General features: G+C 41.8%; 1 protein-coding gene across 1 annotated transcript in view; it reads left to right on the forward strand.

The window, feature by feature from the left end:
- The first annotated feature begins 1820 nt into the window (after positions 1-1820).
- Positions 1821-21904, forward strand: part of LOC124137103 (xaa-Pro aminopeptidase ApepP-like) — a 21272-nt gene continuing 1188 nt past the window's right edge. The window contains exons 1-20 of the mRNA XM_046503264.2: positions 1821-1960; positions 3034-3131; positions 5618-5737; positions 6192-6255; positions 7066-7170; positions 7725-7823; positions 8122-8268; positions 10694-10789; positions 11234-11315; positions 11563-11695; positions 12412-12528; positions 15470-15556; positions 16409-16459; positions 17176-17237; positions 18218-18367; positions 19124-19184; positions 19817-19886; positions 20579-20761; positions 21438-21514; positions 21794-21892. Coding sequence (XP_046359220.2) covers positions 1924-1960; positions 3034-3131; positions 5618-5737; positions 6192-6255; positions 7066-7170; positions 7725-7823; positions 8122-8268; positions 10694-10789; positions 11234-11315; positions 11563-11695; positions 12412-12528; positions 15470-15556; positions 16409-16459; positions 17176-17237; positions 18218-18367; positions 19124-19184; positions 19817-19886; positions 20579-20761; positions 21438-21514; positions 21794-21892 — 1938 coding nt within the window. The 5' untranslated portion in view covers positions 1821-1923. The remainder of the gene's footprint in view (positions 1961-3033; positions 3132-5617; positions 5738-6191; positions 6256-7065; positions 7171-7724; positions 7824-8121; positions 8269-10693; positions 10790-11233; positions 11316-11562; positions 11696-12411; positions 12529-15469; positions 15557-16408; positions 16460-17175; positions 17238-18217; positions 18368-19123; positions 19185-19816; positions 19887-20578; positions 20762-21437; positions 21515-21793; positions 21893-21904) is intronic.

Consider the following 21904-nt stretch of genomic DNA (forward strand, 5'->3'; position numbering starts at 1 on the left):
AAGTGAATAAACGTTTTAAATTTAAGTAAATAACGTGCAGTTAATTTATTCACTGCATTACACCTAGTTCTGCACATATCCCAATCCACGTGAATCATAATCTGTCATTCTGATAATAACAATAGTATCCTAAATCATGTAATAAACTCACTCTTCACATCAACGGTCGTGGTAATATACTCAAGCGCAAAATAAACGAAACCATTTCTTGCTTTATATATAAGCGGGAAAAAGTAACTGTGCCTAATATAAAGTGGTTTAAATGTAATGTTATTGAAAATAACAACATAATATTTGGTTATTCGTCTGATCAGGTCTGGAGAAACAGTCGGCCGTGGCAGTATAGCAATGTTATGCTGCCTCAATTAGTGTGTTACAACACGTGCAGCATGTGGACGGGCATTATTCTGCTGCAACGTGACGTTACGTCCCTGCATTTGCTGAGAGGGTAGAACATGGCCTCGAACGATGTCGTCCCAGTAGCATATGCCGTTCAGTTATTATGCCGCCGCATACCATAACACTTTCACCCCCGAACTGGCGACGTTGAGTAATTCAAGCGTCTGTAAAACGTTCTCCTTGACGCCTGTAGACCCTTGCTCTACCACCAGAGCTTTCCAGATGAAACCCGGACAATCTTGGAACAGTATATTGTCCAAGTCTTGCCTCGAGAACCGCAGATGCTGTCGAAACAAAGCTAGGCGTACCTGGCGGTGACGTGGAAGCCAAATTGGGCGTATCGCTGGACGTCGGGGCCGGATGTTGTGTTCCCTCAAAGTTGAGTACGGTTCTGCCAATTGTTGGTCTCAACCCAGAAATTGTCCGAGCTGTTAATGTGTCAGTTTGGTATCGATTCCGCAGATGCACCAACCGAATATGGTTGTCTTGTTGACGTGACGTCACACTTGGACGACCGGCCCATGGCAACTCATGAGTGTTGCCCTGCTGAAGACAACGTGTCCAAAGAGATGATTTAGTGTTCGATGTATATTAAAATGCCTGGTAACTTCGTTTTGGGCCATTCCTGTTTGCAGTATCCCCACGGCGCGTGTACTTCTATTTTCTGTAAGCTGTGCATTGCGTAATCGTTATTTACAGTCGATAAAAAGTGTTTTATGAGCACCGGATAGCTAATCAATCATTGCTTTCTGTTTACATTAAATAAACACGTCTGTGGGTATCATGCTCCCACCAAACACGCAAACATCCAAACTAAACGCCGTGCACTAACATGTACGTGCAAACGACCTTAAAGTGAAAGATGCATATTTAATTTCAAAATAGATTTATATATTTTCCATTAGTATGCATTGTGTTATTGTTTTGAACGCGGTAGTACGTCCATAACACCTTAAGAAAAGCGACAAAATCCTTTATCGCCGCGTAAGGCGTCCATTGTACAATTTCGATTAATCATAAGATTTATGTGTTTATAGATCCTTTATAAGTTCTTGATCTACTTCCATCTTTATCTATACTCCCCATGGTGGCTCAGGAAGGCGCCTCGTATCGTGCGACAGCAGCTTTATTAGCCAATGTACTGGTTTGGTTTCTTTATCTTAAAAATACATCATTTTGCGTGAAATACACGCGAAACAAAGTCTCATCTTGAATGAACTGTCTGTATTGCGATATAATTTTTTTTGTCCAAATGACGCGTGATCAAATAACGATTCCTCCTTTAAATTTAAGTTAAGCAAATACCGGACTGTAGTTAAGCTGATAAAGAGATACTCCTGTCACAGTGTTTAGTTTAGAAGGGTGCCATAAACGTCAGTCAGTCTAGGCGTGGTTTAACGTCAAGTGTCTGGGACGTTTACAAGGTTATACAGATGGTCTTCGGGTAAACAAATCAGGATAACAGTTAGGCTTTCGCCTCCTCTTGTGAGCTCGTGTGAGTGATAGGGCAAGGCTGTTTGGAAGATGGCGTGGGGAACACTCACAATTTTACTTGCCACAGGTATGTAGACATTGTGTTCAAGTTTCCATGAATCGTTGTTGCTTCCACCGTAAGTTCATGACACCATCGTGGTTCGAGTGGGTCGTCATATTTGAAGCTTTCAAAAGTTTCTTTGAACTTACTTTTACTTTATGAGCTTATTCAGACATTTACACCCTGGGTACGACCCCCTCCGAATGTCCTTCTAACAAATAAGTAACATTTTAAAAATAAAAGATCGACAGCAGTTATAGAAAGAGGAGAGACATATGAAACGGAGGATTTGTGCAACCTTTTTCGACCTAGCGAAACGATTGCGCCGCGTTAAATGTGAAAACATTTACATCGATAGTAAGATCTGCATTGCCACATTGAACTCGAGTTTTTGTGGATTTCACTGGAGTGGTTAACGTATTGGACTTTATCCATTAAGGCTTTCCTGAAACATGGATTTGACACGCCGTGATGTAACATAAGTACTGCAGAAGCCTGCGCGAAACCAAACTTGTAATAACCCTTCTCTCAGATAATTAGAAAATCCTGATTAGGAGTCTTTAGTTAAGAACAAAGTGGTTGTTTCAACTCAGTTGATCGTAATTAAATTAATACATTAAATGTCAACAACATGTATTGATTATTTATCAAATTCCCAATGAACTAAATGCGACGTTGAACATCATTGAGTGAGTGAGTTGGGTTTAACGCCGCTTTTAACAGTATTCCAGTTATATCACGGCGTGTCAGCTTAATGTGGGAGAAAAGTCCGAAGTGATGCAGGTCTCAGACGTTTACCACTTCGGTGAAACCCAAGAGCACGGGTATGGTGCTGACAAACCTAGAAACATAATCGGGGCGAACCGGGATTCGAACCCATAATCTTAGGTTTCTGGGGTTCCCAAGGGACGCAACTCTGCACAGCGAATCGCGGCGCCTTAGACGACTGGGCCACCCGTGCCCCCTTGAACATCATTGACTCTCTCACCCTTCAACACTTAACATCTTTAGTTGTAACTCAAAACTGTGCAGGATGTAACGGTTAGATAACCAGTGGATAAATTATAGCCACTGACGGAGTTTTTCTCTTGCACTCACAGTGGCACTGGCGTTGTGTGATCCCCTAGGTCAAGGGGTTCTACACGTACGGCATCGACGTTTAGCCGTGGAAGACAGGCCCAACTGCAAACCCGGAGCGGTGAGAATTACATACTGAACCGCAAAAGAAACGTCACCATGGCTAGATATATGAGAAACCTTATTTGTAAACATACTTTGAGACATATTAAAAAGATGAATCTTGGCAAAACCGATCATCAAGGTTGAAATTAAAGTGTCAAATGTTCTTAAAGTGAAACACAACACTAGTCTCTGCGAAAATGACATCACAAGTCAGTATCTCGTGTGTCCGCCATGTGCATTGATGACTGCTGTCCAATGTCGATACATGGAATGGATGAGGCGGTTGATGAAGGCCATAGGCACTTGAGCCCACACTCTGAGGAACGCCTGACACAGTTCAGCTGCAGTTGTTGACCTTGGTCGGACGTCATTCAGCCGTCTTTGAATCTCGTCCCACGGGTGCTCAATGGGATTTAAATCGGGACCGAGGGCAGGCCACTGCATGGTTCTGATGCCATTCTGCTGGAGGAAGTCTCTTGTTGCTCTCGCAGTGTGGGCACGGGCGTTATCATGCTGAAACTCGTGGTTGCGGCGACGTGCCAAATGAGGTATGGTGTGTGGTCTCAAGACTTGATCAATGTACCGAGCTGCTGTGACACCATTGCCTCTCCCTGGACCGATGTTCTGGAAGCCCACAGGGCCGACCCTCTGTGCAAGACCAATTCCACCCCACACCATGATGCTCGCGATCGTCCCAACCCACGAGTCTCTCTCAACAACACAAGCATCTGAATAACGTCCCCCACGGCGTCGCCAGACTCTCTCTCTGTCATTTGCTGTTGAGATACAGTAACGGCTCTCGTCTGAGAAGAGGATCCTTCTCCACAAATGCTGGTGCTGTGTTGCCCACTGAAGACGGTTCCGACGATGACGTGGTGTCAGAATGGGTCCTCGGTGTGGCCTGCGACAGTGGAGGTGTCTGCTCGTCAATCGTCGACGCACGGTGTCCGCAGTAATGTGTCGCTGGTGTGTCCGCATGGTCTGTTGTGCAGTTTCCGCAGCAGTAACAAAGCGATCTTGAAGATGTTGTCGCACAATATGACGATCCTGACGTCGGGTGGAGACCCTTGGTCTTCCACTACGTTGTCGGTCATCTGTATTGTTGGTGGTCTGGTACCGTCGCTGGAGCCTGTTTATGGTCCTTACGTGGACTTGAAATGCATTGGCTACTTGCGGGGCAGTTTGTCCAGCTTGCAATCGTCCAAGGGCTTGGTGTCGCTGATTTCTTGTTAATCTTGGCATGTGGTAGCAATTCAATAACGAATGAATGTTATCCGATCTGGGTGGATTTTTATAGGGCAAGAAATGGGGGAATGCATGTGCATTTCAATTTGCACTGAACGTGCATCGGGTTACCATGGCCGTTTCTGTGATGCGTTTGGGCGATCGGTTTTATTGTCATCTGCTTTGTTTTTTTATCATCAAATTTCATTTTTCCGGACAAGGTAAAGGAAACTTAGACAAAAATTACCCAGATATATAAATGACAACTTTTCATGCAATGTTACCTTGGGTGACGTTTCTTTTGCGCTTCAGTATATATACTGGCATATATATACTGGCATATTGGTGGCATATACTCCTCAAAAGAAAACACAGGATTGATGCACGTGAAACATCATGAATAGGTCTATGGTTAGTGGCTAGTTCTCAGTTGCCAAAACGTTAGCAACAGCGAAGTCGTGGGGCGATTGGAAGCAGGAGATTCGTAGTCGGCCTTAGCCAGGGTATTCAATGTGTCCTAGCATTCCCTGATGTTGGTATCAGCACCACCAGCTTGGTACGTGACCACAAGGTTAGGCCGACCCCGTGTTACAACGGCTGTCCTAAACCGCAGCAAAGATGTACCACAACATCCACTACAACGACCTCCGCGATGCAGGTCTCAGAGCCAGACGGTCTGTCATAACTGTTTTGTCGCATCAACACCTTAATGCACACAAAATATGGCCGAACAACAATTGAGAACGGTTTGGTTCAGCTGTATTCGAACTGATTGTATCAAGGTAGTACCGACGTCGGCATTAACGTTTGTCGCCGACAGGGGAGGCAGACAGATTTGACGGGGACAGCGTAGTTATGAGGGCGGAAAACTCCCATACTGTCAGAACAAACCTGATGCAAGGCGTGTAAGGCGTCAGGTGCTAAAATCAGCTTTCAACACGATAACGATAGTCCGCAAACAGCAACATTCCAACACAAGCACAATAGACAGTTCTTCCCATAATTTTCCAAATCACCAGGACTGAACCCGAATGATCACCGGGTACGACAGCGTGATCCTGCACTGCAACGGTTTGTACATGCACTGCAGACCAAGCGGGCTAATCTAACGTTTTGTACAGTAAATGTGTTACTTACCACACAAGCATTCTTGACATGCATTTCTGTTTTGAGCAGTAGATTGTCGATGCTTTACATAACGATGCTTCACTATATAAGTCAATCACTAACTTGCACATATATCATTGAATAATACATACATTAATATGTTGTTCCTAGACGCCACCACCAACTGTGGTGGACACAACGGCCCGGTTAGCTGAAATCAGACGTTTGTTTGGTGAAGTGCCCGGAGGAGCAGTGCATGCTTACATTGTGCCCAACGAGGACGCCCATCAGGTGACTGCTCCATGTGTGTTATCACATTCATGATACACAGAAATATGTACATGAAATCACGTTAAACGTGATTGGGTTGGGTTTCATGAAACTTTGAACAATATTTTGGTGATATCACGGCGTGTCAGCTTAATGTAGGAGGAACATATAAAGCGGCGCCTCCCCAGGGTGTTACCACTTTGGTGAAACAAACGAGCACGGATAAAGTTCTTACAGATCAGACAAATATAATCGGGCCGAATATCGGTTCCTGGTTAGGCTAAGGGTCGCAACTCCACACAGCAGCATGCTGAGTAATGCTAATTAATGAAGCAATGACCTAATTTAAATAAATTGCTCAAAGAACCATACTTTATTACAGGCAGGGCAATTGAAATTCGTCATCAGCCAAAGTGATCGCGAGTCCGGCATCCCATCCCACTGCATGGATTAACGAGTTTCCCTGTAATTTCAGAGCGAGTACCCCTCGAATTTTGACCAACGGAGAGGCTATATATCAGGCTTCACGGGATCAGCTGGTTGGTATCAACACACACACACACACACACACACACACACACACACACACACACACACACACACACACACACACACACACACACACACACACACACACACACACACACACACACACACACACACACACACACACACACACACACACACACACACACACATTGGTACATTCGATACTGCTTGTGTTAAGACGTTACCATCGTGTTACCGTAACATGATTTCGAGCACCTCCATTACCATGAAGTTAAAAACAGATGCATAACATGATCAGTCACATGACATTACAGACAGGAAGTTGACAAACAGCAGCCGATACATCATCGGTGCATACGATTGTTCTGGCGCAAAATTATCATCAGATCAAATTTGATTAAAATGTGCACAAGATAAAAAGCAAATATTTGGGGTATGTTTTCATTACTTATTGAATATCTTACCCCGTGTAGCTTAATTCGTAACATAACAGAGACAAGTGGCGAACACTTTGATGTCTTCAGTGGGCTTTGAGGCGTCAACCTTGTTAACGTCATGAAGCGCGTAGTTATTTATTGTTTAGGAGCTCGAAAAAGAGGTGAGAATCGAAAACATGTGACGTGGGGATATAGCAATATCTAATGAGATGAATTTAAAATGGCATGAAATATATCTTTAAGTGTTTATTTCAGCTAAGTACTGATGAAATGTCCATACCATTCCTTTGAAAGTGTGACTGATTAGAGTGGAAGAATACGCTGAAAAAAATGTCAAACTATCAAAAATGTTCGAATATTTGTTTTGCTGATATCATGGAAGTTTAATGTGGTTCGTGTCAGGCACGGCGGTGGTTCTGGCGAACGATGCGGCGGTATGGACAGATGGGCGCTACCACGACGAGGCGGAGGATGCCCTGGACTGTAACTGGATACTCATGAAGCAAGGCAGGTCCAACCATTAGACAAAACAACAAAACAATTATGCTTAACAAGCTTTCGACTTGTACACGTGTGTTAAACAATGTAAGTAAACATATTCAAGTCTGGATTGTTTTAATTCATACGAATTACACCAAATGAATGCAATAGATGTTCTAATTAGATACGGACGTATTGAATGCATATGATTTATACTAAGTATACACTATATATTCAAATTATATGAGGACATTGTTTTGGTTTTTATTGAACCGTCCCAATTCAAACGTAATGTTGAGGCGCATTCTGACTGCGGAAAAGTGTAATGTGAAACATCTGGATTGTAAACAAACTTAAGCGGTTTTGCAAGATGTCTGCCACTACCACTACACTGCTACCGGTTTTCATGTTCGACCTAGAATCCCTCCTCATATTTTACATTCGATGATATTAAAGATACGTATGTAAGGTGGAGTGATTCAGGTATTAAAATTGACAGGAACGACGGCATAGGTTCAGTACCTGTAATATAATGTATTTTCAGTAGGTATTTCTCTGTGATGTCAGTCGTGTGTTTGTAGGGGTCGAAGGAGTCCCATCCATCTCTGGCTGGTTGGTGGACCAGCTGAAGAACATACCAGGGGCCAGGGTTGGCGCAAGCCCCTTCCTCATGAATGCCCGTATGTCCTAAGTTGGATTCAATATAATCGGCAGTGAAGTTCTAGCGTCTATTGTACAATGCATTATATACGCTCAATTTAATGTCGGTGTTTTTACCATGCCTACTTAACCAAAGGAATAATGCATGAATAAACAAATTATCTTGCACTTCTTGGTAGTTTTGAGGCAGAACAGTCAATACACATTCACGTTTCTCTTTAGCTGACACCACGGATACCTAACCAGCGAACTCTGAGATATTGACCGACATCTGTCGAAAATAATTGGTATAACTACTCCATATCAAATACATTCAAGGTACATGGACGTCCTACTCGACCATCTTCGCAAAGGCAGGGATATCGATGGTGGAGGTCAACGATGACCTTATCGACCAGATCTGGACTTCCGATCGGCCCCCACAGCCAAGTACAACTATAAATGCTCTGTCAATAGAATATGCTGGTAAGGGATAACTACGACAACTACTGTATAACTCCCCGTTGTTCTTGGTACATAGGCTCCCAATCTGTTGACTGACACTGGGAGAATACCCGGGTTTGCTGCCGGGATCACAGCCCTTCTGACAATTTGGGCAGTGCAGAAGGCTGCAGTGTTGGGGGTCTTCACAAGTCCCATTCGCTGTCTGGGCTGCGTGTAGAGGGGGCAAGGGCCCTGAGCTGATGATGAGCCTAACCAGCCTGACTGTGCCAGAATCACCCAAACCCTCTTTGCTCTATTTTTTATTTTAATCTGTACATAATAATAATATTATTATTATTATTAATAATAATAATAATAATAATAATAATAATAATAATAATAATAATAATAATAATAATAGATGAGGTATTGTAGATTAGCACTTAGATTGACTGTAGTATTTATGTAGCGACGTGCATGGACGAGTGAGTATGTCTGCTTGTTCTAGTCAAGCCTTATGCAATTTTTATTGTGCAAGATCACTAAGTTGCAAAGCCGCAGTTTAAAATGGCTTTCCATGGACACATCATACTGACAACGAGTCCTTGGTTCATCCCTGCAATACCGTGCGCAAGGCTAGATAACAAATACCTTCTGTTAAGGTCTTTTGAAATGACGAGACTAGGGGATTCCATCCAGCCTGGTACACATCACTGCTGGGTGAACATAGGCTTATTTGGTATATAGTCTCTTGCTTAAGAAGACACCACGTGTAACGTATTAAAGTGTGGGGTAGGACCGAAGCCCTAGAAACTATCAGGAGTCAAACGTGCAGACTGCGGTCACCCATCTGTCTACTCTCCGCAACCCTCGCTTCTTAACGTGTCAGCTGTACTATGAAACACGTGTCACTACATATGTAATTGTGATAAGTGTTGCATGAATTATTAGGGGATAAACATACCTTATTTCATGGCAGAATAATGATTACTGTTGGCATCCTACATTGTCTATTCAAATCCAATTACTGCATATTCTACCATAAATTTGGTTAATACTCGATTTAGATTGGTCAATCAAAAGTATGGAATCACAATAAACCCCTTCTGATGAAACAGCCGATTTGACGGCCGCATCACCGAGGAAACTAATGTTTTTTCACAATAATACTTCTTTTACAGTCATTGTCGGTATGCATACTTACATAATTACATGTACAATTATAGGCTACAAAATGCAAAGTTTATGTGTTGAAGTTGCAAGGGTTGTGTGGCAAGACATTTCATGCAGAAAATCTACAAAGAGAATGTATTTTAAGTTTTGGGAAAACAGAGAGCTTGGCATTTGGCGCTTTTCTGTATACGAATGTGACGTCATAGCCTTTGCTTCACAATGAGCAATATGACATCGTAATGGGGAGACGCTGTGTAGAACGAAGGCTTACTTAGTATTCTTAAGGGGCGCCCACGTCATGTTAGCTTACGAAGTTGCCGTGCTTATATGCTTTCAATGCCTTCATCTGCTTGAACATATAGAGCGCCATATTTTGTTAAAATGCTGTTGTCAGCGATTCCGTCATTCACATCGACAACCAAAACAAAACACTGGACTCAACCCACGCCGCTTCGCTCAATTTATTTGCTAGCACCAAAGAGTTCGTGTTTTATTTAGTCATGGTGGAAAGGAGATAAACGTATTGCGCTATGCTACGCGTACGGTTCAAAATTCATTTTAGCGTGGTTAAATCTACAGGTAACCTAGCTCTACATTGAAAACACCGTATGTTGATCTCGTAATTGAGACATAATTAATTAAGGGCACTGGTGTTTGACTATCAATTCATAATGTTCCATTTCTGAAATGTCCTTTGAAATATTCCATTCACAAAAGTTGTAGCCATCTGCAAGTGTCCTTACCCACGTAAAGCTGATATGACGTGATCTGGCATAACTGTGGCGTCAAAGTGGCGTGAAACTCGACTCTTCCACTCACTCCATAAACTAAAAGAGATAGAGTGAGTGAGTGAATGTTGTTTAATGTCGCTCTAGCAATATTCTAGCAATATTACGACGAGGAACATCAGCAACTGGCTTTACACATTGTACCCATGTGGGGAATCCTTTGGCGTGAAGAGCGATGGCCTTAACCGCAAGGCTACCCCACTACCTCATGCAAATACATGAGGGAATTAGTACATGACATACAACGTTGTATCAACTAAAAATGTTATGTTAAATTCGCTATTTTTTTTATCAATTCGCGATATATATTAAAATGCTACAGTAAGTAAGTGAGTGAGTGTTCTTATGCTTCATTTGGCAATATATGTCCAATTCCACGGTGGGTTACATTTTTAACAATTAGTGCCACATATTGACTCCAACGTTGGCAATTAAAGCTGTCTTGTCCATGACAATCAAACGCTTTAACCATTGGGCTACGCCACACACTTTGTTGGTATTTGCAGGCAAGACTTGGGAGGAGAAAATCAGTGATGTGAGGGACAAATTTGCTTCAAATGGAGCAGGGGCGTATATTGTGACCAGTCTTGACGAGACAGCATGTAAGTATCTTGGATCAATACGAGGTGAGGCGAAATGGGGTTTAGTATCGCGTTCAAGATTATTGCTCTGTGTGGAGGTAACGAATGTAGTTGAAATATTGCTGAGAGCTGTCAAACACAAAATAGAAAGAAAAGAGAGGTTTGAGATCAGATTTGCTTTTTGGTCAATTTGTATTTTTGGGGATTAAATGAAACACAATGGACTACCTTTGTGTCAAGACAAAGGATTACGTTACGCGCTTGTGCGTATGCGTGTGTGCATGTGTGCACACACACTGAAAAAACTCCATTTTAGATAGACTGGTCCCTCTCCACTCTTCACAGCCGGAGTAGTGCATGTTGCATATCTTGGGATTTCCTTTCGTAAGTAATGATGATAACATTTTTCGCAATGTACCCGTGTATTTAAGATCACGATATGTCCCATGGCTGTTCCCTCTGCAGGGTTGTTCAACGCCCGTGCTAGCGACATCACCTACAATCCGTTCTTCATCTCATATGCCATCGTGGAGACAAGTAGAGTCAGGTGAGTTACGCTATTGTTCAATCTCTCTCTCTCTCTCTCTCTCTCTCTCTCTCTCTCTCTCTCTCTCTCTCTCTCTCTCTCTCGATCACCCACCCACATGTCTGAGTCGTGTAGGTAGTCGCCCGGTCAATATAACGTTATCTGCACTCACTAGATCACCTTGTTCATAAGCACGGTTAAAACACCATTAAGTGATATGTTCATGCGATGACAATTAAAGTGTTGTGTCTTGTTCGGCATATTTCAGGTTGTACCTGCTGGATCACATAACCAAGTTGACGACCAATCCAACAGACATAAACAGTACAGCAAAACTGCATGAACACCTAAAAACAAGTACGAATGGCTCCTGTTCATCACCAGTCAGCAGCTGTGTGGAGGTAACTAACACCAGGGGGATCACACACATTGGTAGAAATACATGGAGTGTTTGTGAGTTTGTGTATGTATTTATGATTGTGTAAATGCCTGTTCGCGTGCATGTGTATGTGCGCTAATATGCTAATATTTGGTTACGTAAAACAACTACCCTATATATCATCACGACGTTGAAAGGTAATAGTTGTGATTATATTCCTAACTAGTGTTTACAAGTGACATAAGTTATTCATGAATTTGTTGGTTAAACATTTTGTTGAGCATGACATTTGAACAGGTCCAGTTATTTCAGTCATAAGTAAGTTCAAACTGTCAAAAGGTTTGAAAATTAAAATATTCCAAACGTTTCACAGTGTTATTACAATATTAACATAAATAGAAATAATAGTATTCTTAATGCTTTGCTTTTGAGGTTATTTGTAACGGACAATGTTTCTGTTCTGTTGTGAATGCTAGTTCTAATCGCTATTTAGTGATAATTAAGACGTTTAGTAATTCACGAAATGTCTCGTGAACCTAGTGTTAAGACAGAAGAAAGACTCCATATACAACTATAATTCTGTAATGACGTGTGAGGTAGTGCTATCATTTGTGTTACTTTTTCTTACTGAGAAAACAACGTGACCTGTTTCTCTCAGAGTAAATGGATTTCATATATATGGGAATGCATCACTAAATATATAGTTGTTTCTAACAAACAGAATTTCATACATTGTAGGTGTTGGCCTACAATGCCGCAGCAGTGAGTGAAGATATCAAAGCTATCGCCAATAACAACGTCAGCATATGGGTATCTCTCTATTGTAACCAGGCTATATACAGCACCATACCCGAGGTAGGTCTATTACAATGACAACGTCAGCATATGGGTATCACTCTGTTGCAACCAGGCTATATACAGCACCATACCCGAGGTAGGTCTATTACAATAACAACGTCAGCATATGGGTGCCACTCTATTGTAACCAGGCTATATACAGCACCATACCCGAGGTAGGTCCATTACAAATAACAACGTCAGTATATGGGTGCCACTCTATTGTAACCAGGCTATATACAGCACCATACCCGAGGTAGGTCTATTACAATAACAACGTCAGCATATGGGTGTCACTCTATTGCAACCAGGCTATATACAGCACCATACCCGAGGTAGGTCTATTACAATAACAACGTCAGCATATGGGTATCACTCTATTGTAACCAGGCTATATACAGCACCATACCCGAGGTAGGTCTATTACAATAACAACGTCAGCATATGGGTGCCACTCTATTGTAACCAGGCTATATACAGCACCACACCTGAGGTAGGTCTTTTACAATAACAACGTCAGCATATGGGTATCACTCTGTTGTAACCAGGCTATATACAGCACCATATCCGAGGTAGGTCCATTACAAATAACAATGTCAGCATATGGGTGCCACTCTATTGTAACCAGGCTATATGCAGCACGATACCTGAGGCAGGTCCATTACGAAAGGTCACATGGGCAGACTGTATAAGGTATTGTATCATTTGCGTCGTGACTGAGTGATCCTACATGGAACTTTGCATTACTTTTGGACTTTGGGTAATATGAGGGGTGAGCCTAACATAGAAAGACTTTTGCCAACGATGCTGGCAGGATTTTATTCCAGTTTCGTTTAAGTTCTTCTTTTGGCTGTCCAGAAAAGGTCTCCACAGCTGCTCTGATGTCAGCGTTTGAGTTGAAATGGGTTCTGGGTGGAGCTCTATCCATATTTGAGAACAGATGCAAGTCTGATCCATGTCAGGAGAATACGGCGTGTGCTGAAGGAGTTTCAAGCCACACTCTTTGAATGTAGCCATGGTTTGATGAAAGAGGACACCTTTCCTCTTGTCTTCATTTCATGCCGTACTTGCCTCAAATGTGCAGCATAATTTGCTCTGTTTATTGTCTGCCCTTTTGGGAGATAGTCCGTCATGATGACACGCTCAACACCCAAGTGCACAGATGCAATAATCTGTCCTTCTGATTGGACGATCTTTGCCATTTTTGGTGCGGTGATGTCTAATGTGTCCACTGATTCGATAGCTGTTTTGGATCGGACTGGAAGTAGTGGACCCAGGTTTCATCCAAAGTCACAAATCGTGGAAAGCAGTTTTCTTGATCAGCTTCAAACAGAGCTAGATTATCACGAGACATGCTGTGCTTTGTGCGGTTTTGATCAGATGTCAGAAGCTTTGGCACCAAACGAGCTGATACTATGTTCATAACCCAAGTTCCCGTAATAATGGAATGTACTCTCTCCTGGGAAATGCCATCTGAACTAGCACTATGACGCTCAGCAATTCGCCGGTCAGTCATCACCTTATCATGGATTCTCTGGATCAGTTCTGGCGTTGCTGCTGTGACATGCCTTCCAGGACAGGCGTAGTCTTCAAGGGTCTTCCTGCCATGCTGAGACTCTGCTGTCCACCTCCTTGCAATGGCATAGGAAGGTGCATCTTTCCTTAGTGTTGTTCTCTATCTGCATGGATAGCTTTTGGTGTCTAGCTCCGGTCTCACAGCAAGTCTCACTGGCGCGAACTGTGGCATCCTGTGAATATTATATATGTTTTGATAACAGGAGGGGTCGTATCATGAACAAACTTCAGTAGGTGATCGATAACGCACCCCTGGTTGGAACAGAATGACCTAGGCCAGAGAGGCCAGATTCCAACCCCTGAAACAGTCTGTGTCATCTATTTTGCTTAAACTTCTTTTATGCCTTGAAATATATACAATTCACCTTCAGCGTTCTTTTGTTTTAGTTTTGAGACGCTCCCCGCCTCTCACTTTTGTTCCCTCCTAAGAAAACATCGGTCAAAACGACTACCAGTCTCACCAGAGGGTCGCTCTCGTAACTCCTCCCCGTTAAGCCCTTTTCTGCAAGTACTTGATCACCGCACGTTCCTCAGGTGTGTCCAATTTCTAAAGGTCACTTACCCCTGCTTTTTTTACTGACTTGTCACAACAAAACAATTCCATCAACTGAGTCATGTGCTTTTGTTTATAATTCCATGACATCATGTAACGTCCACAACAAAAGAATCCTTCGTACTAAGATAACTGAATAAAGACTACTATCGTAGATCATTTCATACAAGTTAAGGGGATTGACATTACATTGATAAGAGAATGTGATGTTTAGAGACAATGAAACAAAGAAATATATAAAATGCTTTGTATGGATACACCAGTAGGTTGAAAACCAAAATTGTGAATTTGAATATAGCAGCACATTTGAGTAAAAAGTATATTTTCGATACATCGTTTCGTTCGATATAACTTGTTTTGTTTTTTAACATGTATTCACGCGCATGATAATAGGATTGTTTGGGTCGAGACATTTAAACTCACCCCTCCCCCCTCCTCCGCCCCCAAACTGTGTTACAAAATGAATATATTTATTAAACTTATTTCTTTACTTAAAAGCAGGAGATTCAGACGTAATTCAAAATTAACATATCGTGTACATATTTCAGAAAAGAAAATACAATAACATGTCACTAGATTTTCTAGTTCATCGATCACTTGATTGTCTGGTTTGTTTACAGGCCGCCGTCCCATGGTAGGAGCACTGCTTTGCGGCGTCAGGCAACAAATTCATACTTTGTATGCAAAGAGTGTGAATGGCGGGTGCTTCCGGTAGGGGCCGGACATGCTTCCGCAGCTGTTTTGCCCTTTACGCACATGTTGAATCTGTTTCGGTGGATAACCTAGACTGGTTATTCTCTTGTATTGACAATTAATATTTCTACCCGATAGGCTCAGAGAATTCACGACAAGTCCGCCATTGCATTAATGAAGTCCCAGAAGAATGCAGTAGAGAGAGCGGGAATGCAGGCTTCACATGTAAGAAGGATGTTCTCTTGATCTTAAACACTTAGTATATATAATTAATAATCTCTATTGAGTGAGGTATTGTTGTGATTTGTGTAGATTTTTCGTATCTTGTTCACATTTACATCATCACTGATACTTTGCCTATAACGCCCAGTGTAATCTCTCTCGTCGGACAATCGAGACTGGTTATTCTCAGGGGTTGATGTTTTATGTTACCCATTAAGTGAAACAAATGAAACCATGACTGATATAATGTGCACACTGTTAAACAAACAATGTCCGAAAATCGTCATCTACATGTCATCTGTTCTAACAGATACTTTGTACCCTCGTAACGTCTGGCCCGCTTGCAAGGGAAGTGACAAGTACAAGCATATTCTGTAACAAATGTTTGGGATAACACTTTCTTAGTAAAGTACAGGATCTCGTACTTTGTGTTGAGTCCCCTCGGGATTCGAACCCACACTGCCAGAGTGAGGCAGGCACCTAATCGCCAGCACACAAAGTCAGCAATCTAACCCACTCAGCCAGCAAGGCATTACTAAGAAAGTGATATCCCAAATATATCATTTGTTACATTTGACCTCTTTCTAAATGGCATTGTGTGTTCATAGCTTTTTAAACTTGTGAGAGGTGTACACAAAGTACGTAATCTAGACTACCAGTTGTCGGACTTTCATTTTTGTGGAAGCCTCGGTGACGCACTCTGGCAGTGTGGTTTCGAATCCCGGATGGGTCTCAACCCCAAAAAGTACAAGAATCTGGACGTTACTAAGAAATTGTTATCCCAAATATAACATTTATTACATGTGACCATTTTCTAAATGGCATCGTGTGTTCATAAATCATATTCTGTTTCAGATCCGCGATGCAGTGGCCCTAATCAAATTCATGGAAAAACTCGAACGTGAAGTAAGAGCACCTTGATGTCATATTTATATATTATTATATAGTTAATGATTATTATTTCTTCCTATAAAAAGGACAACAAACCCAACTAGTGTACACTGCAGTGGATGTCAAATCCTCTTTTCAGCTGAAATGTCATCATGAAGTCATTATTGTTATGCGATATCACCAGTGATAAACAGATGCTCCTAAACTTATTATCTTTATTATGAAGTTTACGCAGTTACAGTATATGCGCAAAGGTGTCATGTATATGAACTTTTGGATTTTTTTATGAAAGAGCTCGATTTATTGCATGTTTTTTTGGGGTAAGAAATAACGAATATTCGAGAGGGATTGCTCCAAGTGTATCCGACCCCATATCATTGCCACACTAAGCAATCTCCGAAAGTTCAGAGAAAAAACATTTTAGGCCACGCCATGTTTTCTTGAAGGCGCTCGCTTTGGAGGTGGTGGCGTTATGACATGGGGAGGAATCAAATGATTGTGATAGATGGGAATTAAAATGCGGCAAGAAACCGGGATGAGGGGTTTTGGACGTTTCACTTGGTTTGTTTTTGCAACCGCATGGCCCACTAGTGACGGCACAGTGACACCAGATCACAGTAGCTAGACTTGTGCAACAGTATTTGACTCAGGTGTTGCCCTCTCCAGACTGAATATCCCCACATCCAGCATTGATGGAAAACCTCCCTCACTTACTCTCTGCAATGTTTAAGGTGAAGGCAGGGCAGTATTGGTCTGAAGTTACAGCTGATGCTGATCTAAAGAAGTACAGACTGTGAGTATAGCACATAAAAAAAAATCGAATCTAATTAGTTAAAACACATCATCCTCGATTATCCAGGGTGTTATTCACACATTCTGTCACGAATAACACCCGAGACCCATAAGCTACAATAGCTTCGTTTTGAGCCTGATTCAAATACCATGGCGCCAAGGATACCATCCAATCATATGCGAGAGAAATTCTTCGCTACGTTACAGAGATTGAGATAGTGACCTCACTTTCGAAGCAAAGCTTTGGTGGCGAATGGCTTCATGGTATGTATCATAATATATTGGAGATATGTAATACACTGGATAATTTAGTATGATGTTACATGCATTGAAGTTTTGTTTGAGGAAACAAATCAGATAAAACCCTCATCAAATATTTCGTAATCATCGGGGAGAAGGCATCAGTATCAGTGGTTGATGTGTTGTCCGACCTGCATACCGGTTATTTCTGTAAGTAATTAAAATTAATATTTTAAAAAAATTTGTAAGCATAATTTTATACAAAGTGTCCCATCTAATTTCAAGTTCGTTCAAGTTATCAGAGCCCATCCATTCCTTATCATGAGGCCCAAGCTGACCCAATGTACTGTTATAACATTTCACATTTCTTAAACAATTGGTCTAATTCTCTCCACGAACTTGCCAACCAAAGCTGAACAATTCGATGCACACGTGTCACTCTAGTCATTTTAGCTCAGTCCTCTAAGGGACGGATTCGATGTCCAGAGTTGCGTCTTACTCATCCCAGGATCCGCTTATCGTGTGTTCGCATCCATGGTTCGTACGGATTCTTGGTTCATCAGTATCACACCGGTGATCATTGTTTCATCAAAGTGCTAAACGTCGGCGACCTGCATCACATTAGACGCCCTACACATAAAGCTGACACGCCATTATATAACTGAAACGCTGTTCAAAACGGCGTAAAACCAAACCCACTCGAAATACGTATCAATATAGGGAGAATGCATCATGTTTCAGCGAGCAGAATTTGAACCGTGGACTGAGTTTCGGCTCCATAGCCGGGTCTGGATCTAACGGCGCCATCATCCACTACAGTCCCACCAACGCCACCGACAAACAGATCACCACGTCAGACATGTTCCTTCTTGACTCGGGCGGGCAATATCTGTAAGTTTGCACTGTAGGATTTAACAAGAAAAAGGGACAGTGTGCCAAATCAAGAGCGGTTTCCAATTTAAAAAAATATATAGATTTGCGAACAGTGAATTTTAGACGTGAGAAAGAAGTGATTTCTGATAACAACAATCTAAGCAATAACCCAGATGACAGGGGATTCCTCCAGACCTAGAGGTTTGGTGCTTATACACTAATATAATTATTTTGAGTATATTATTGAGTAGAGATGGTTCTTCAATTGAAGAATATAATAACATCGGTTTCTTTGACTTGTTTCACAGAAACGGTAAAACAAAAATGAAATTACAATATTGTAAGTAAGGTCTCTTCTTGTTAAAATGAACTTCAGAAAAGTAATGGAGGGATAGGCGGATGTACACCGTAGTATGAGTAAAATTGTCCTCACAATAATACCTCGGATAAATCAACGTACATGCCTAAAATTTAAACATATCCTCAAAAAGAATTTCAAGTTTTTAAAATAAAACATCGTAGTACCATTGCAAAAATGTATAGCAGAACTATACACTCATTTTCCGCCACCCTGAAGGATTGAGGTTTTGATCCGCCATATAAACCTTTGAACTGTAAACTACATATCTTAAACATTGCTAACTCATTTAAAGTGATAAATTCCTTCTCATATAAAATCGCTGGCATAGACAAGTTAATCACACAAGTGATCATGATATTATTATGTATCATGACGAATATATAGTTAATAAGTCTCCATGATGACCTTCACAGAGACGGCACCACCGACGTCACCAGGACCTTCCATTTCGGCGTTCCATCGGACTATCAGAAGGTTAGAGAGTCAAATATACTCATTATCATGATCACAACTGTACATTTTAAGAGCTGGGCTGGAACAGAGGTCTCGTCTGCAGTAACACTGCTTTAGCTATTTGTTCTTCAATGACTATGTCTACATGCACGCAAGTGAGGTTATGGTCGGGAGCATCCTGTTCATCACATAGTCATAGTCATTCACATGTTAAAGTTGAAAAGTTGAAGCCATCCCTCTTGTCATACAGTCTTGTGGAGAGTGTTTTGTTACACTGGATCGAAAACGTTCTTCTTAACAATGTACATTAGTAATATGTAGAAATATTTATGGCGCAAATCACAGTACATGTATGTTCGACATTTGTACACAAAATGAAACTCACCTCATTGACGATGTCTCCACTCAAAAAGCAAAACTACATTACCCTGGCATTCCGTCCCTTCTTCCAGTGTTGTTACATAAAGGTTCACTCACAGATTCTTAACAAAGTAGTTCTATGCCTTGATTCTTTAGGTTTCCAGTTTAACAAATGAGGCTGACAGTTTGTGGTTCATCTATAATACGTTTAATATTGACTAACTCACCCATCAACAGAGGAATGTTATTGACATGTGTAATCATAATGCTCATCCCATCTTTCTACCACGCAGGAGTGCTACACCCGAGTGTTGATGGGCCACATCGACCTGGCCCTGCTCAAGTGGCCAAAGGGACTCTATGGTATGACGGAATCCGGTTGATGATAAAAACACGGAACATACACCCAAGTTTTACAGTTCGTTTTGATTCTCAGTGTCTAAATCAGAGACATTCCTGAAAGGTTCTATATTAAACTTCAGTAAAATGGCACTGTAGATAACTCTTCCTTATTAAAAGGGACCAGTATCAACTATCTGTTCGTTACTGCACCATACGTCAGGCACCATTTCTGATAAAAAAAGTTTATCAGTTCAACATTCAATGCTATAGAAAAATACATGGTTTCGAGTTGTTGTGATATAACAGTAATACGCAGGAATTGTTCAATCTTTATCAGGCATGCACCCAGTGCGGTACCGAGACTTAATACAATTGTTTGTGGTTGAAGACTGACGTTATCAACAATGGTTTGCCGAACCCAGACCAGATCTATTCCAGACCACTGTTGGTATATATCATATTGTGTGCATGGATGGCTTTGCTGCTAAGGCGCAACAATTCTTTGCGCAGGGTTGCGTCCTCATGACGTGCCAGGATCCTGAAATTGTGGTCCGAATCCCATGCTCGTTAGTTTCATCAAGACGGTAAACGTCCTACAAGACTTTGGGCTTTCCACCCATATTAAACTGACACATCTTTATAAGCGTTAACATTACTCCTTAAGCACTACCACACTTACTTCTCAGGGACAGTAAACGATAGTATCATTACAGGTCGAGAAATAGACGCCATAACTCGGGCACCCCTCTGGGAGGCTGGACTGATCTACCTGCACGGCACGGGGCACGGGATAGGGGCTTACCTCAGCGTCCACGAGGGACCCGGCAGAATCTCCCTTTCCCATGATCTCAATCCCAGCGATGAAGTCCTCGACGAATACATGTTCTTCTCAGATGGTAAGAAGTTAATCTTGAAAGTTATAGACTCTCGTTAGAAAGGATATGTCATATATTCGGTGAGTGTTATCTATTGACGGTAAACAATTATTTTGTATGTGTAAAACCCGAGGTCAAATAATTTTTTCCCAGTATTCTGGAACCATTCATTACAATTACTTTACAATAGACCGCCTCCGTGGTCTAGTGGTAGAGCGTCCGCCCGGAGAGCGGAAGGTCAGGAGTTCGATCCCCGGCCTTGTCATCCCAAAAGTCGTTAAAAGATGGCACTTGTTGTTACCCTGTCTGGCACTCGGCATTGAGGGGCTAAAACAAGGACTTGTCGGCTCAGAGTCAGGATACTGTGTTTGAGTGGGGTATTCATCATGTTAAACTGCGGCATGGTATCTCAGTGTTCTAGCACTATAAATCGGCATTAGTCCGGACTAGCACACACACACACACACACACACACACACACACACACACACACACACACACACACACACACACACACACACACACACACACACACACACACACAAAATCTTTGACGCGACGTCAAACCCAATTTCACCTAACCTCACCGACTTTACAATATTTAAATTTGATCCCATAAAACACGCATCGTTTGTTTGATGATAACAGTGCTACACAACTAGAATTGTTTGGTCACATATCCACTTCCCTTCCACAGAGCCAGGTTACTACGAGAAGGATCAGTTTGGAATTCGACTTGAGACAATTGTAATGGTGGAAAAAGTCAACGTAACAGTAAGCTCCGATTGCTGCATAATCAAACTGCTTTACCATTTAACACACATGATAATGTTGAGTGTGGACAAGTCAACATGCAAAGGCATTATCCTAAATAGCAGGGCAACTGATCGAGTTTTTCTTCATGTTACCAACACATACATCAAAGGTTACCATGGTAAAATCAAATCGTCTAACGTGAATTAAAGATCAGTATGAACAAAGTCATGAAGGTAATGTCAACGGTCAAATATATTTGTTTACATCAAACAGTATTCTTAACGATCTTTGTTGCAGTATCCGTTCCCTGACACGGTGTATCTGGGCTTCCGACCCATCACCTTGGTGCCATACGAGCCCAATCTTATCAAGAAAGAGATGCTGAGCGCAAAGCAGGTTGTAGTCCTA

The sequence above is a fragment of the Haliotis rufescens genome, unplaced genomic scaffold (assembly GCF_023055435.1).
Source record: "Haliotis rufescens isolate VD_foot unplaced genomic scaffold, xgHalRufe1.0.p SCAF_5, whole genome shotgun sequence".
NCBI classification, from domain to species: Eukaryota; Metazoa; Mollusca; class Gastropoda; order Lepetellida; family Haliotidae; genus Haliotis; species Haliotis rufescens.